This window comes from Carcharodon carcharias, chromosome 15 (genome assembly GCF_017639515.1).
Source record: "Carcharodon carcharias isolate sCarCar2 chromosome 15, sCarCar2.pri, whole genome shotgun sequence".
In the NCBI taxonomy this organism is placed as follows: domain Eukaryota; kingdom Metazoa; phylum Chordata; class Chondrichthyes; order Lamniformes; family Lamnidae; genus Carcharodon; species Carcharodon carcharias.
In genome coordinates, this window is record NC_054481.1 from 27,854,317 (window position 1) to 27,869,849 (window position 15,533).

The following is a 15,533-nucleotide window of genomic DNA, read 5'->3' on the forward strand; positions in this document are numbered from 1 at the left end:
TGCTTGCAAGTGGGAGGAGCCGGTGTTGGAGGAAGTATCTCTCCCCTCTGTTGACTTGGCGGCCAATCTTTCGTTCGTTTGCTGGCGCGATAATGAAGGCCTCTGCCGGGTCCCCCCTCGCTTCCTACGAGACACTTGTCCATGCTGTGGCCGGGGTTGTGGTAAGTTGTGAGGACGTGGAGTTTGAACGAACCTTTACCGGGGGCTGATGGTGCACCGGACATCTCCAGTTAGAAACACATAACAGCCCCCATGCCTAACCTCGCCAAGCTTGAGTGCAGTGTGAAAATTGGAGTTGAATTCTTCCTTCCTTCTGGTAATTGCACGGTTAAAGATTCAGTCAGGCGTTCCTTGAACTATTCTGATTTAATGATAAGTTTTAAATGTGAGCACCGAGGGTGAACTCTATTCGGGTGTCAACAACAGTTGCTCGTTTGATTTGACAATGCGGAAATGCAGTCATTTGTGTTGCTCTGTGATGTGTTGTTTAATGGTCCCACCTGTTAAATCCAGATTCAGATCAGATCTGCTTCAAACGGGGAAAAAAAATGTCTTCATGGAACAGTTTGATCAAACTTTTCTTTGAGGGGCGAGAGAAGCGGGCCGCCTGGAGTAGATGCTCATGTACTTGAGGCTGAAACGCGACCCTCCCCCTCTCCCTCCTAACTGACGACCATTCGTTCTGGTTTCGGTCGCGCAGCATCTTTTGGAAAATAACCGTGATCGAGTGGGTTGGTTACCTGCCCCGCTGTCCTGCCTCCTCAATCCCACTCACGGTTCCTTCATCTAGTTTCTGCTCCGAATCTCCGAGCCTTTCTGACATTGTGAAAAGAGGCTGTAGAAATGTGGGCTGTTCTTGTCAGCTCCCCTGTGACTTGAGTGTTTTGATGCGGTTTTCCCTTTTTGTGTGCGTGTCAATAAAATGTTTGCGCAGCTCTCTATTTGACATGAAGATAATGCCTTTTTAAAATGTGGTTTTATCCTGTTACCAGTTCCAAATGTAATATTTATATTCATCAATAATAGAATATCACCTGTCTCCACCTCAACTGCATACTTTAAGGCTCGGTCACTAATGTTTTCTTCTTAATTGTTACTTTTCAAACTTTATTGCTATTTTTTAACAAAGGTGGTGAATTTCTTTGAAGAGGTCATTAACATAAATGGAGTGGCCATTTGCCCCTGAACCAGGTGTTTGGAGGTTTAAGCCCCGCCCTAGAGTTTAGAAGCATGGGGAGATGATTTCCTTGAAGCATACAAAAATCTTACAGGGTTGGACAGGTTTGATGCAGGAAGGGATGATTCACCTGGGCTGACCTTCTAGGAACCAGGGGACACAGTCTCACAATAAAGGGTAGGACTGAGGTGAGGAGGAATTTCTTCACTCAGAGGCTGGTGAATCTTTGGAATTCTCCACCTCAGAGGGCTGTGGAGACTCAGTCATGGAGTATGTTCAAGGCAGACAGAGGTTAATAGATTTTTAAATATTAAAGACATCAAGGAACGTGGAGATAGTGAGGAAAATGTCATTGAGGTAGAAGATCAGCCATGATCTAGTTGAATGGCGGAGCAGACTCCAATGGCCTACTCCTATTTCCTAGGTCATGTCATTTAGTTGCATAAGTCATCAAACTGCAAGGGGGACTTTTTATCAATTGTGCTTATCGTCTGACATAATATACTTATTGTAATATCCAACATTCCAATTTTAGTCTATTTCAAACTAGAGATGGGAACTAAGTGTTAGAGTTGCCCACACATTGAGAATGAATTTAAAACCTGCCTATTTCTAAATGATTTGAGACCATTAGTTGACTATTGTTATCTCATTGCAATTATTTCAACTAAGTTCAGTCTATTGACCCTGTGATCCAGGAACCCCAGGATGTGACTGGTTAATCTTCAATAATCAGCTTAAACCAAACAGGTGGGACATGCTCCCAATCACTTAATGGTACCCGGTTGGAGTTGGCTGGGCCAGGCCAGTGTCCTTGGACTAGAGCGAGGAAAATGTGTCAGCACTCCATCTTCCAATTACTATTATAGGACCCTTTTTGGAAAGTGCAGGATAACACTTTTTTTCCCCCCACTTTCTTTTCTGCAGGGTAGTGTGACTGCCACAACAACGTTTTTCCCTTTGGACACTGCGAGGATACGACTTCAAGGTTGGAATTGTAACATAAATAATCCAGTTTTTTCTGAACCTACAGCTTATACAGTAAAAAAAGTACTACTTATAGCCCCAAATCACTGTATAGAATTACAAAGCAAACTGCTTTTATGTTGTTGCAATTTGGATTTTTATAGTACTATTCATTATTGAAATTATTTTTGATTAAAATATTTCAAGTAACTGGTATTCATAATTTGAACCAACAGTTTGTGCTTTAAGTAGCTATGACCATGTTGGGAAAATGTACCAGAGATTTATAGGTTTTTGAGAGTAAAATGGACACCAGTGTGGAGGGAGTTAAGAGGCTAGGCCAAACAAGCAGTGGAAGAGAAAATGGAAGGAGGGAGTTAGGTGGAAGCATTTTAGGAACAAGGAGATCACTCAGCCTCTCGAGCCTACTCTGCCATTTAATTAGATCGTGGTTGATCTGTATCTTAACCATTGATATGGTTAATGGGACCCCAGCCTTCGCCCTTTGTGTGAAATGAATTCCAGATTTTGGTTGGGTATTCCTGAGGGCAGGGTTGTGCTGGAATGAATGAAGATTTGTAAATGAGGACATGGGGCTGAAAGAAGTCACTGAGGTGACTTCTGATATTTCACTGAATCAAAGCCATGTGGCTGTTTGAAGGTGGAATGAGGATCTCAAGATGGATTGTAGGTCGATAGAGCAGTTATAAGAAAAACAAATGCATAAAACTTGCACTCGTTTATGCCTAGAATGTTACTGACTCGTGATAATTATTTACTGTTTAACAGTTCTCTAATTTCACTAATGAAAAATGAATTCAGTCCAAGCTCTTCTACTATTTTGCAACATTCCATCTATTTCCTTAACTGTCTCATGATCATAAGACTGCTTTGGATGGAGACGGTCCTGTGGCCATTCTGATCTCATGCTTGTAGAATACTAGCCCTATCACCTCCCCATGACATGATCCAGCTGACATTTTCTAAGTAAATGAGTCCAGTGTACTGGTCTTGACCGTCTGTCTGGGTAACAAGACTTGAGACCTTGACTGCCCACAAACTAACAGTGTAACCTTTTGCTTAACGCAGAAAAGTTTGGCTATCAAACCGTGAATAAACATTCTGACACTAAAGAGAAAATTTGGACACTAGTTAATATATTAATGTAAAGGCAAAATACTGCGGATGCTGGAAATCTGAAACAAAAACAAAGTGCTGGAAAAACTCAGCGGGTCTGACAGCATCTGTGGAGAGAAAGACAGAGTTAACGTTTCAAGTCCGTATGACTCTTCATCAGAACTAAAGAGAAGCAAAAATATGGTGAAATATATACTGTTTAAGGGGGTGGGACAGCTGAAGCTGGATAGAAGGACAGTGATAGGTGGAGGCAAAGGAGAGATTGCAAAATATGTCATAAACATAAGATCGAAGGGGTGGTGATGGTGGTGATACTGGTTAAAGGAGGTGCTAATGGTGACATTAAGAGTAGAAAGCAGAATGAGCAAGGGACAGATGGCCCTAGTCGGGGTAGGGTGGGGTGAGGGGAATGGTGTGGGGAAAAAAGATTGAAATAGGCTAAAAGGTGGGGATAAAACAATGAAAAATTTAAAAATAAATATTTGAAAAAAGGGGGTGAGGATGGAGGAGAGAGTTCATGGTCTGAAGTTGTTGAACTCAATGTTAAGTCCAGAAGGTTGTAAAGTGCCTAATTGGAAGATGAGGTACTGTTCCTCCAGTTTGTGTTGGGCTTCACTGGAACAATTCAGCAGGCCGAGGACGGACATGTGGGCATGAGAGCAGGGTGGAGTGTTGAAATGGCAAGCGACAGGGAGGTCTGGGTCATGCTTGCGGACACACCGAAGGTGTTCCACAAAGCGGTCATCCAGTTTGCATTTGCTTTCTCCAATGTACAGGAGACTGCATTGGGAGCAGTGGATACAGTAGATTAAATTGAGGGAAGTACAATTGAAATGCTGCTTCACTTGAAAGGAGTGTTTGGGCTTCGGATGGTGAGGAGAGGGGAAGTAAAGGAGCAGGTGTTGCACCTTCTGCAGTTGCATGGGAAGGTGCTGTGGGAGTGGGTTGAGGTGTTTGGGGTGATGAAGTAATGGACCAGGGTGTCCCAGAGGGAACGGTCCCTACGGAATGCTGACGGGGGTGCTGAAGGGAAGATGTGTTTGGTGGTGGCATTATGCTGGAGTTGGCAGAAATGCCGGAGCAGGATCCTTTGAATCCGGAGGCTCGTGGGGTGAAAAGTGAGGATGGGGGGGATCCTATCATGGTTCTGGGAGGGAGAGGGCAGAGGCGCGGGAGATGGGTCAGACATGGCTGAGGGCCCTGTCAACCACCATGGGTGGGAAACCTCCGTTAAGGAAGAAGGAAAACATGTCAGAAACTGTTTTAGAAAGTAGCATCATCAGAACAGATGTGAAGGAGACGAAGGAACTGAAAGAATGGGATGGAGTCCTTGCAGGTTGTGAGGAGTTGTAGTCAAGGTAGCTGTGGGAGTCGGTAGTCTTGTAATGAATATTGGTGGACGGTCTATCACCAGAAATTGAGACAGAGAGATCAAGGAAGGGAAGGGAAGTGTCAGAGATGGACCATGTGAAAATGATGGAGGGGTGGAAATTGGAAGCAAAATTAATAAATTTTTCCAGGTCCAGACGAGAGCATGAAGTGGCACTGAAGCAGTCATCAATGCACCGGAAAAAGAGTTGTGGGAGGGGGCCTGAGCAGGACTGGAACAAGGAATGTTCCACATACCCCATAAAGATTCAGGCATAACTGGGGCCCATGTGGGTACCCATAGCCACGCCTTTTATTTGGAGGAAGTGAGATGAGTTTAAGTAGAAATTGTTCAGTGAGAGAATGAGTTCAGCCAGATGGAGGAGGGTGGTGGTGGATGGGGATTGTTCGGGCCTCTGTTCAACGAAGAAACGGATGTCCCTCAGACCATCCTGGTGGGGGATGAAGGTCCAGAGGGATTGGATGTCCATGGTGAAGAGGAGGCAGTTGGGGCCAGGGAACTGGAAATTGTTAATATGATGTAGGGCATCAGAGGAATCGCGGATGTATGTGTGAAGAGACTGGACAAGGGGAGAGGGAACAGAGTCAAAATAGGAAGAAATTAGTTCTGTGGGGCAGGAACAGACTGACATGATCGGTCTACCGGGACAGTCCTGTTTGTGGATTTTGGGGAGGAGGTAGGAGCGGGCTGTCTGAGATTGGAAGACGGGTTGGAAGCTGTGGAGGGAAGATCTCCAGAGGAGATGAGGTCAGTGACAGTCCTGGAAACAATGGCTTGATGTTCGGTGGTGGGGTCATGGTCCAGGGGGAGGTAGGAGGAAGTGTCTGCGAGTTGGTGCTCATCCTCTGCGAGGTAGAGGTCAGTATGCCTGACAACAACAGCACCACCCTAGTCGGCAGGTTTGATAATAAAGTCAGGGTTGGACCTGAGAGAGAATATATTAATGTAGCTGTACAAGCACATTTACTGAGTTTGTCTGCACATTGGTGTAGTAGCATACATCATTCAGGAGCAGAATGACCATAGGATGGAGGTATTCTAATATTAAGAACAAAGAAATTAAACACAGTATTTGTCTAAATTTTGAGGTCAGTACATATATATTTTTGGCCAGTAATGTATATTGCTTACTAACTCCCCTCATTCTTGCCTGCATTTACTTTAGTTGATGAAAAACGTAAATCCAGCTCCACACCTGTGATACTGGCAGAAATTGTGAAAGAGGAAGGCTTGTGAGTATTACATAATCTAAGCACAGAAGCGGGCCATACTGCCTGACTAGTCAATGTTGGTGTCTATGCTCCCCACCACTCTTCAGCTCAACCTATCAGCATATACTTCCAAACCTTTCTCCCTTTTACTTATCTGGGCTTGCCTTATTAAAGACCGCTGATCTTTTAACAGCTGCATTATTCAATGCATTTGTTCTATTAGTGATGGTCACCAGGTAATGGGCCTGAGTGCAAAGTAAATCTATTTGTACTTTTTTATGTAATTGTTGGGAATTAAGTTTCAGAAATAAGTGATGCGTTCAAGTATGGCAGTTTATTTTGTACCAATGCAATTCAAACAGATTAAATGATTTTTAAAAAAACATAATCGGTCACTCAAAGTAAAATAAAAAAGGAAATCAATGGGTCAATTAGCATCCGGGCAGAGCCGACAGATCTTGCTGTTTCAAATGTGTAACCTTCATAAGACAACCACACTCGCTGAAGGATATACACACAGAAAATTCCAAAACCATTATTTCTCTCTTTGCAGATGCTGGCTGACCTTCATCAATAGGTTTCAAGAAATAATGTCTGGCAGCATTTACAGGTTTAGCTCCTCTGATCCATGACCTAGTTGTGAGTTGGAATGTGTCATTTCTAACTGGCTTAGAGGCTGTTAATTACTGAATACTTACTGGTTTGGTTTGGAGGGATTCGTAATGTCAAGCACAGAATGCTGAGCCTCCCTTTTCTCTCTGTTTCAGATCAGCTCTGTATCGTGGATTGTTCCCTGTCATTTCTAGTGTTTGCTGTTCGAACTTTGTTTACTTCTACACATTCAACAGCCTGAAAGCAATATTGGTGAAGGGTAATGGCAGGGCTACACCAAGCAAAGATCTGCTGATGGGTTGCATTGCAGGTAGAAAATGATGCTTAACGGGGTTGAAAGCTGCCCTGTGTCCAGACTTTATTATTTGAATTGTTAGATTCTAGGCAATCCTGTGACTGATTCCTAATCAGTTGAGAACTGTGCTAGAATATCACTCCAAGAATTTGATCTTTAGTTCCTGAATGATAATGACAAACACTGATAAAATAAATCTTCATAGCAACACAACTTGTATTTTTATAACGCCTTTCACTTAACAAAACATCTCAAAGACACATTATAAAACAAAATGTGCCGGAGTCACACGAGGAAATATTAGGTTAAATGATCAAAAGCTTGATCAAGGAAGTGGGTTTTAAGGAGCGCCTTACAGGAAGAGAGAGGTGAAGAGACAGGAAGATTCGGAGAGAGAATTGAGGAGTCTTGGGCCTAGGCAGCTCAAGGTACGGCCGTCAATAGTACAGCAATGGAAATTGTGGAGATTGGCTCCTGGCCACTTGCACATGTCACCCAGCAAGTACAGAGGTGATGGGTGAACAAGACTTGATATGATAAAAGCAAAATACTGCAGATGCTGGAAATCTGAAACAAAAATAGCTGGAAAAACTCAGCAGGTCTGACAGCATCTGCGGAAAGGAACACAGTTAACGTTTCGAGACGGTATGACTCTTCAGAAGAGTCATACGGACTCAAGACTTGATATGAGTCAGGACCTGGGTAGTAGAATTTTGGATGAGCCTATGGAACTGAGGAGAGATTGTAAGTGATGACATGCACAATAGTGGGTGGACTCAAGAGGACTAGTAAAAATAAAATTCTTGAACTTTGTGATTATGGGGAGAAAGCCTTCTCATTTGTTTAATTGGGTCAGGCAACTACAGGCAAGGGTTTTGCTATCTGCCTGATTGATTTTATCCATCATTGAGGGGCTGAGCAGCACAGATAAGGAATGTTCCAAATTCCGTTCCTCGGCCTACTCTAAATGAGCTGATCTCAGCTGGGGGCAGGGTTATTCCACTTATCTTGGTCCTCTTGCTTTGCTGGCATAATCCATTTTGAAATGAAATCCAAATTTTTGGTACAACTCTTGACATTGTGCTTTAATTAAGGCAGCCATCAGATCTCCAGATAGAACGTAACAGTTGTTTAAAAGGGAAAGCCCATTCCCATGCTGCAAAGTGTGATGTGTTATGTAGCAATTTAGAATTCATATATTGTACACTGGTATACAATGATCAACCTGAACTTACTAAAGGGCCGTCATTTGGAACTTGTAGAATTAATCGCCCATTTATTTGGTTAGGTGCTACTAATGTTGTCCTAACAACACCAATGTGGGTAGTCAATACAAGATTGAAACTGCAAGGAGCAAAGTTTCGAAAAGAGGATGTCCATCAGACTGAGTACAAAGGTATTCTCGGTGAGTCTTCAAACTAGCAAACGAACTGTTTTCAGTAAATCCTTTCTGCTTCAGCACTTAGAAATACAAAGAACAATTACTGTGGAAATTAAAAATAGTTTGTGTGATTGTGTCAGCAAGGAAAAGGAACCCATTCACTGTTAAATTGTAGTATTGACTAAAGGGAGAGGGGTGAGCATGATGGTGTGGAAAATCACTATTTACAGCAGGCCACTTTGTTTAGTATAAAATTCTTGAATTGGTTCTGGAACTGTAACAAATATTGAAGTTGGGTTCCCCTTTGCCCAAACCATCATAACCCCCAAAATCTGAAAATGACATATTCTTGCATTCTGACCAAACTGCACAATCAAATCAAAATATGTTAGTCTGTCCTTAATCTTTTCAATAGGAACTTAATTCAGTTTGACTGAGTGGAGAAAGCAACACAGAGATTAGTCACAATTTCTTCTTTAACAAAAGGGAAAATCCAATCAATTTGTTTTATTTTATGAGATTACTTAGGCAAATTATCAACTGTTTAGTTTGTATATTCGCTGCCTTTAATCCACCAGCCACAGCCTAAATCATTGCTCACAGGCTGACCAAAACTTCTTGTGAAGAGGTGCCAGAGACCAGCCCCATTGTGATTCTTGCCCCAGACACTTTGGCACTTGTTGTGCCAGATTGGGATTGAGAACTTTGTGGACAAGCACTCGATGTGGTGCTGTGCACGGCTGCACCAAACTAGCATATGTTGCAAATATTAGAGGAAACAAAATATAATTTTTTAAGATAAAGAAGCTTCATGAATAATATTTGCAGCATTTGGCTGAGGGATAGAATAAGTGGTCGTCGTTCTTGTTGAGGTAGATGGTGGGGTGGAAGAGAAAAAAGAGGCAACTTGATCTCTAAATCTAAATCTCTTGATCTGAACTATTTACACAGCTAAGCCCAGTTGCTGTTTACCTTCTCTTTGGTTTAGTTGAATTCTAAGTAAAAAGCAAAAACAAACCCTTGTTTAATAGGGGTCTAATAAAGGTCTTTAAAATTATGCAGGGTTTTGATGGAGTAGATGCAGTGTTTCCGCTTGTGGAGAAAAGCAAACCTAGAGGCCATCAATGTAAGATAGTTAAGAAGTCAAAGAATTCAGAAAAACTTCTTACTCAGAGTGGTAAGAATGTAGAAGTTACTACTATAGGAAGTGGTTGGGCGAACTGTATAGATGCATTTAAGGGTGAGCCAGATAAACACATGAGGGGAAAGGAATAGAAGGTCACGCTGAGCATTAGGATGAGGAAGGATGGGAGGAAGCTCGATTGGAACATCAATGCTGGCATGGGTTGGTCGGTCTGGGGTTTCCTTACTATATATTCTATATAACTCAATGTCATTATATCTTAGCCACACAGAATGCCAGCTGTGCCAAACTGAGGAATATTACTGGCCATAATATTTGGAGATGGGGTGGGTGGGGGGAGGGCGGGAGGTGTTGTAATCAACATGTAGTGGGTCAGACATCAGAGTATGTTGGAGGGAAAGTGTTGTCAAATTTAACTGCCCCTTTCTCTTCAGATGCCTTTCAACAGATCATCACAAACGAAGGTGTGGGAACTCTCTGGAATGGGATCCTACCATCCCTTATCTTGGTCTGTAATCCTGGAATCCAGTTCATGTTTTATGAGGGGTTGAAACGAAAAGCCAGCAAAGCAGGGAGACGGGTACGTGCAGGGGTTTAGCACTTGCAAGCTCATGGACTCACCGCCTGAGCAATAATATTTCAGCGTCAGGACTGCGGTTAAGCTTTTCTTCCTTGAACCTTATGGGGACAGATAATCTTTCTTGCATTAAAAGTCATGGTAATTATCAGCAGTATTACAAAAGAAGAACACTTGACTTTAACAGATATGATGAATCTCTCTGCAGATACCGTCCTGGGAAATATTTATGATTGGAGCCATAGCAAAAGCGATTGCCACGATGGCGACCTACCCCTTGCAGACTGTGCAGGCTATATTACGGGTATGGAGAGCAATGTATGCGGGGGCATAGTGGGTATTGTCACTGGACTAGTAATCCAGAGATTAGAGTAATGTTCTGGGGACCCAGGTTCGAATCTCACCACGGCAGATGGTGGAATTTGAATTCAATAAAAATCTGGAATTAAGGGTCTGATGATGACCACGAAACCATTGTTGATGGTTGTAAAAACCCATCTGGTTCATAGTGTTCTTTGGGGAAGGAAATCTGCTGTCCTTACTGGGTCTGGCCGATATGTGACTCCAAATCCACAACAGTGTGTTTGACTCTTAACTGCCCTCTAAAATGGCCTAGCAAACCACTCAGTTGTATCAAACCGCTACGAAATCTATAAGGAATAAAACTGGATGGACAACTCGGCAAACTTAGCCCTGTCAACCCTGCAAAGTCCTCCTTACTAACATCTCGGGACTTGTGCCAAAATTAGGAGAGCTGTCTCAGATTAGTCAAGCAACAGCCTTACATAGTCATCCTCATGGAGTCATACCTCACAGATAATTAGGGACGCCACCACCACCATCCCTGAGTATGTCCTGTTCCATCGGCAGGACAGACCCAGCAGAGCTGGCGGCACAGTGGCATACAGTAGGGAGGGAGTTGCCCTAGGAGTCCTCAGCGTCGACTTTGGACCCCATGAAGTCTCATGGCATCAGGTCAAACATGGGCAATGAAACCTCCTGCTGATTGCCATGTACTGCCACCATCACGCCCCGCCAAGCTGATGAGTCGGTACGCCTCCATGTTGAACACAATTTGAAGGAAAAACTGAGGGTGGCAAGGGTGCAGAGTGTACTCTGGGTGGAGGACTTCAATGTCCAACATCAAGAGTGGCTTGGTAGCACCACCGTGGACTGAACTGGCTAAGTCCTAAAGGACTTAGCTGCTAGACTGGGTCTGCAGCAGGTGGTGAGGGAACCGACAAGAGGGAAAACATACTTGACCTCATCCTCACCAACCTGCCTGCTGCAGATGCATCTGTCCATGACAGCATTGGTAGGAGTGACCACTGTACAGTCCTTGTGGAGATGAAGTCCCGCCTTCACACTGAGGACACTCTCCATCGTGTTGTGTGGCCCTACCACTGTGCTAAGTGGGGACTTCAAACAGAACTAGGAACTCAAGACTGGGCATCCATGAGGCGCCATATTCAGCAGCAGAATTATACTCGAACACAATCTGTAACCTCATGGCCTGGCATATCCCCCGCTCTACCATTATCACCAAGCCAGGGGATTAACCCTGGTTCAGTGAAGAATGCAGGAGGGCATGCCAGGAACAGCACCAGGCATATCTAAAAATGAGGTGTCAATCTGGTGAAGCTATAACTCCTGACTACTTGCATGGCCAAACAGCGCAAGGAGTATGCAATAGACAGAGCTAAGCGATTCCACAACAAACAGATCAGACTGAAGCTCTGCAGTCCTGCCTCATCCAGTCGTGAATGGTGGTGGACATTTAAACAACTCACTGGAGGAGGAGGTTCCACAAATATCGTCATCCTCAACGATGGAGGAGCCCAGCACAACAGTGCAAAAGATAAGGCTACAAAAGCATTTGCAACAGTCTTCAGCCAGAAGTGCCGAATGGATGATCCACCTCGGCCTCCTCTGGAGGTTCCTAGTATCATAGATGCCAGTGTTCAGCCAATTCGATTCACTCCAATTAATATCAAGAAACGGCTGAAGGCATTGGATACTGCAAAGGTTATGGGCCCTGACAACATTCCGGCAATAGTACTGAAGACTTGTGCTCCAGAACTTGCTGTGGCCCTAGCCAAGCTGTTCCAGTACAGCTACACCACTGGCATCTACCCGGAAAATTGCCTAGGTATGTCCTAAATGCACAAAGCAGAACCAATGCAACCCAGCCAATTACCACCCCATCAATCTACCCTCAATCATCAGTAAAGTGATGGAAGGGGTCATCGACAATGCTATCAAGTGCCACTTGCTTAGCAATAACCTGCTCAGTGATGCTCAGTTTGGGTTCCACCAGGATCACTCAGCAACTAACCTCATTACAGCCTTGGTTCAAACATGGACAAAAGAGCTGAACTCCCAAGGTGAGGTAAGAGTGACTGCCCTTGACATCAAGGCTGCTTTTGACTGTGTGGCATCAAGGAGCCCTAGCAAAACTGGAGTCAATGGGAATCGGAAAACTCTTAGCTGGTTGGAGTCATACCTAGCACAAAGGAAGATAGTTGTGGTTGTTGGAGGTCAGTCATCTCAGTTCCAGTAACTCACTATAAGAGTTCCTTAGGGTACTGTCCTCGGCCCAAACATCTTCAGCTGCTTCACCAATGACCTTCCTTCCATCATAAGGTCAGAAGTGGGGATATTTGCTGATGGTTGTACAATGTTCAACACCATTCGTGACTCCTCAGATGCTGAAGCTGTCCATGTCCAAATGCAGCAAGACCTGGACAATATCCAGGCTTGGGATGACAAGTGCCAGGTAATGACCATCTCCACCAAGAGAGAATCTAACCATCACCCCTTGACATTCAGTGGCATTACCATTGCTGAATCCCCCACTATCAACATCCTGGGGGCGGGGGGGGGGGGTTACCATTGACTAGAAACTGAACTGGACTAGCGTTATAAATACTGTGGCTACAAGAACAGGTCAGAGGCTCAAAGTCCTGTGACAAGTAACTCACTTCCTGACTCCCCAAAGCCTGTCCACCATGTACAAGGCACAGGTCAGAAGTGTTACGGAATACTCTCCACTTGCCTGGATGAGTGCAGCTCCAACACCACTCAAGAAGCTCAACACCAACCAGGATAGTGCAACCTGCTCGATTGGCACCACATCCACAAACATTCACTCCTTCCTCCACCGATGCACTGTGGCAGCATTTACAAGATGCAATGCAGCAACTTGCCAAGGCTTCTTAGACAGCACCTTCCAAACCCATGACCACTACCATCTAGAAGGACAAGAGTGGCAGGTGCATGGGAACACCACCACATGGAACTTCCCCTCCCAAGTCACACACCATCCTGACTCTGAAATGTATTGCCATTCTTCACTGTCGCTGTACCTAAATCCTGGAACTCCCTCCCTAACAGCACTGTGGGTGTACCTACACCACAGGGATTGCAGCTGTTCAAGAAGGCAGCTCACCACCACCTTCTCAAGGGCAATTAGGGATGGGCAATAAATGCTGGCCTAGCCAGGGCATACATATCCTATGAATGAATATAAAAAAGGTCAAATAGCAATTACAAATATCTTTTACTTTATCCCCCTTCTTTTGCAGTTTGAACCAAATAAAAGGAAGTCAAAGAATACATTTCAGGAGAGCGTCCGTACAGTTATTAACTTGCTATCCGAGAGGATTAAGTAAGAGCCAGCCTAAGACATTAATCTGATTTACAGCATTCAATTTTGCACAGCTCTTTCTAGCAAGTTATTGATAATTTCAAACAGTCTTTAATTTTCAGTAAATAATTATGTACAATGACTATATTTAAATTTTTTTCTCGTTAACAGAAAAGGTGGTTTCTCAGGGCTCTACAAGGGTCTTGAAGCCAAGTTACTTCAGACAGTTTTTACTGCCGCTCTTATGTTTCTGGTCTACGAAAGGATTGCAGGAATTACCTTCAAAATCATGGGATTATCTAAGGTGGCCAAGCACTAAGTGAATAATCAGAAAACTGACCAAATGCAGCAGGGAGACCATTTAGCTTCTGATTTGCTGCCGAAGTAACATTACAATGGGTGATACCATCTTGTTTCCATGAAGAGATTACATTAACATGGGAAAACTGCACTGTTAAGTGATGCACCCAATATAACGTACACTGAATTTGCAATGCTGTTGCAACATTGAGGAACACAAATACTGAAAGAAAACAGAAGTCCTTACAAAGACAGCATTGTACATTACGCAGCCATTAGGTTAATTTTGCTTTTCCACAAATGACAAAGTTGAGGGAATGGGGGATCCAGTTTTCCTGCAGGATAAAACTGAAAAATTGTGTACTTAAGAACTATGGGTGTCTCTGTAGATGTTTACATACTGCATTAATTTGTAACAATTTGTAACACTGGCTCTGTGCTTCTACATTGTTTTTATTACGTCACTGGGTGTAGTCCAACCTAGTGACTGAAATGGAGCAGTAGTGAAGAATCTGTGGAATTTTTTTTCAATGTTAAGGATGGATATTATTTATAAGAGGGGAGTTAATAGAACATGCCAGCTCTCAGCTTGGAGATATTTGACTGTTACTCTATGTGGATTATAATAGTTTCCTCAAACTAGGGAAGTTAACTATGGAAGTTGTGTATTATTGAAGCAAAACAAATAAAACAGACTGTTTCCATGGCTAGGGAAGGTTATGTGTATTTTAAAACTTTTATTATGAAGACTATGTACATTTTTGAAGTGTCACTTTGTATAGAACTGTCAATTAAAGGACAGAAGTTCAGCATTACATATCCTTTGATACTGAATCAGGTGATGGAATTGTTTTTTCAACCACAGTGCTCTAGTTACCTTCCTGTACAATCATACTATCCACATACCAGTCTGGTATGAAAGTGTAAGTGTGATCTGTGTGCACTGTATACGAAATATCTTTACCAGGCTCCCAGGAGAAAAGGGTCACCATCCTAAAAGAAAACATATAGAGAATATTAACCTGATTTAAATAAGAGCCATGTTAATGATCTGTACAACAAGAGCAGAACAGGGATGTCTCAAAACAGATTTGACAGTTGCACAAGAGATGTTGCCACAATTACAATGCATAGTAACTACTGATACAGCAAGTTCCCATTTTAAGTTGACCCAGTTTTTATGTTGTTTTGCTTTAATGTTGGTCATTTAATGGGGCATGTTTGCTCATTTAACGTCATGGGTTTTGTTTTAAAGTTATTTTGTGCTGGTCTGGGGTAGGGCGATGTGACTCAATCAGTGTCATTTTGGAGCGGCCACTCCCTAACCCACCCATTTGCTGCTGACCCTCTGACTCGCAGCCTTTCCTGCTCCTTAACCCACCCTCTCGCCACTATCCCTACAGCTCACGGCCTCTCCTGCTGACTCTCTGGTTCACCACTTACCTCCTGCAGGGTAAAGCTGTTCTTTTTGCCTCTCGCTGCTCAACTCCAGAGCCCTTTGCTCACAGCGAGGGTTCAGGAGAAGGAAATGGTGAGTGGGAGAGTCAAGGAGCGGGAGGCTCGGCGAGGTCAGGGATTGGCAGAGGCTGTGAGCCCAGAGGGTCGGCAGTGAGAGGGCAGGTTAGGGAGCAGCAGAGGCCATGAAGTGGATGGTCCGCAGCAACTGGGAGGGTTGGAATGGCAGAAGTTGCAAGCCT

At 43.7% G+C, this 15,533-nt stretch overlaps 2 protein-coding genes across 7 annotated transcripts in view; one reads left to right on the plus strand and one right to left on the minus strand.

The window, feature by feature from the left end:
- On the plus strand, positions 1-14,670 carry LOC121288588 (peroxisomal membrane protein PMP34). Of its 2 annotated transcripts, XM_041207207.1 has the most exons (9): positions 1-161; positions 2,105-2,165; positions 5,836-5,902; positions 6,649-6,803; positions 8,077-8,193; positions 9,748-9,893; positions 10,099-10,194; positions 13,475-13,557; positions 13,708-14,670. In XM_041207207.1, the coding sequence occupies exons 1-9, from the start codon at positions 93-95 to the stop codon at positions 13,853-13,855; spliced, it is 942 nt and encodes a 313-aa protein (XP_041063141.1). In that variant the 5' UTR covers positions 1-92; the 3' UTR covers positions 13,856-14,670. The 2 variants fall into 2 exon arrangements, with proteins under 2 accessions (XP_041063141.1, XP_041063142.1); XM_041207208.1 differs by lacking the exon at positions 10,099-10,194.
- Positions 14,554-15,533, minus strand: part of dxo (decapping exoribonuclease) — a 14,952-nt gene continuing 13,972 nt past the window's right edge. For all 5 annotated transcript variants that reach the window (XM_041207204.1, XM_041207205.1, XM_041207203.1 and 2 more), the window contains exon 7: positions 14,554-14,829. In XM_041207204.1, coding sequence (XP_041063138.1) covers positions 14,706-14,829 — 124 coding nt within the window. In that variant the 3' untranslated portion in view covers positions 14,554-14,705. The remainder of the gene's footprint in view (positions 14,830-15,533) is intronic.

Bases quoted from the DNA above. Each gene is read 5' to 3' on its own strand.
- LOC121288588 (XM_041207207.1), top strand. From the start codon at position 93: ATGAAGGCCTCTGCCGGGTCCCCCCTCGCTTCCTACGAGACACTTGTC. The intron at 162-2,104 runs GTAAGTTGTGAG...TCTTTTCTGCAG, and splicing joins ATGCTGTGGCCGGGGTTGTG to GGTAGTGTGACTGCCACAAC. The intron at 8,194-9,747 runs GTGAGTCTTCAA...CTTTCTCTTCAG, and splicing joins TGAGTACAAAGGTATTCTCG to ATGCCTTTCAACAGATCATC.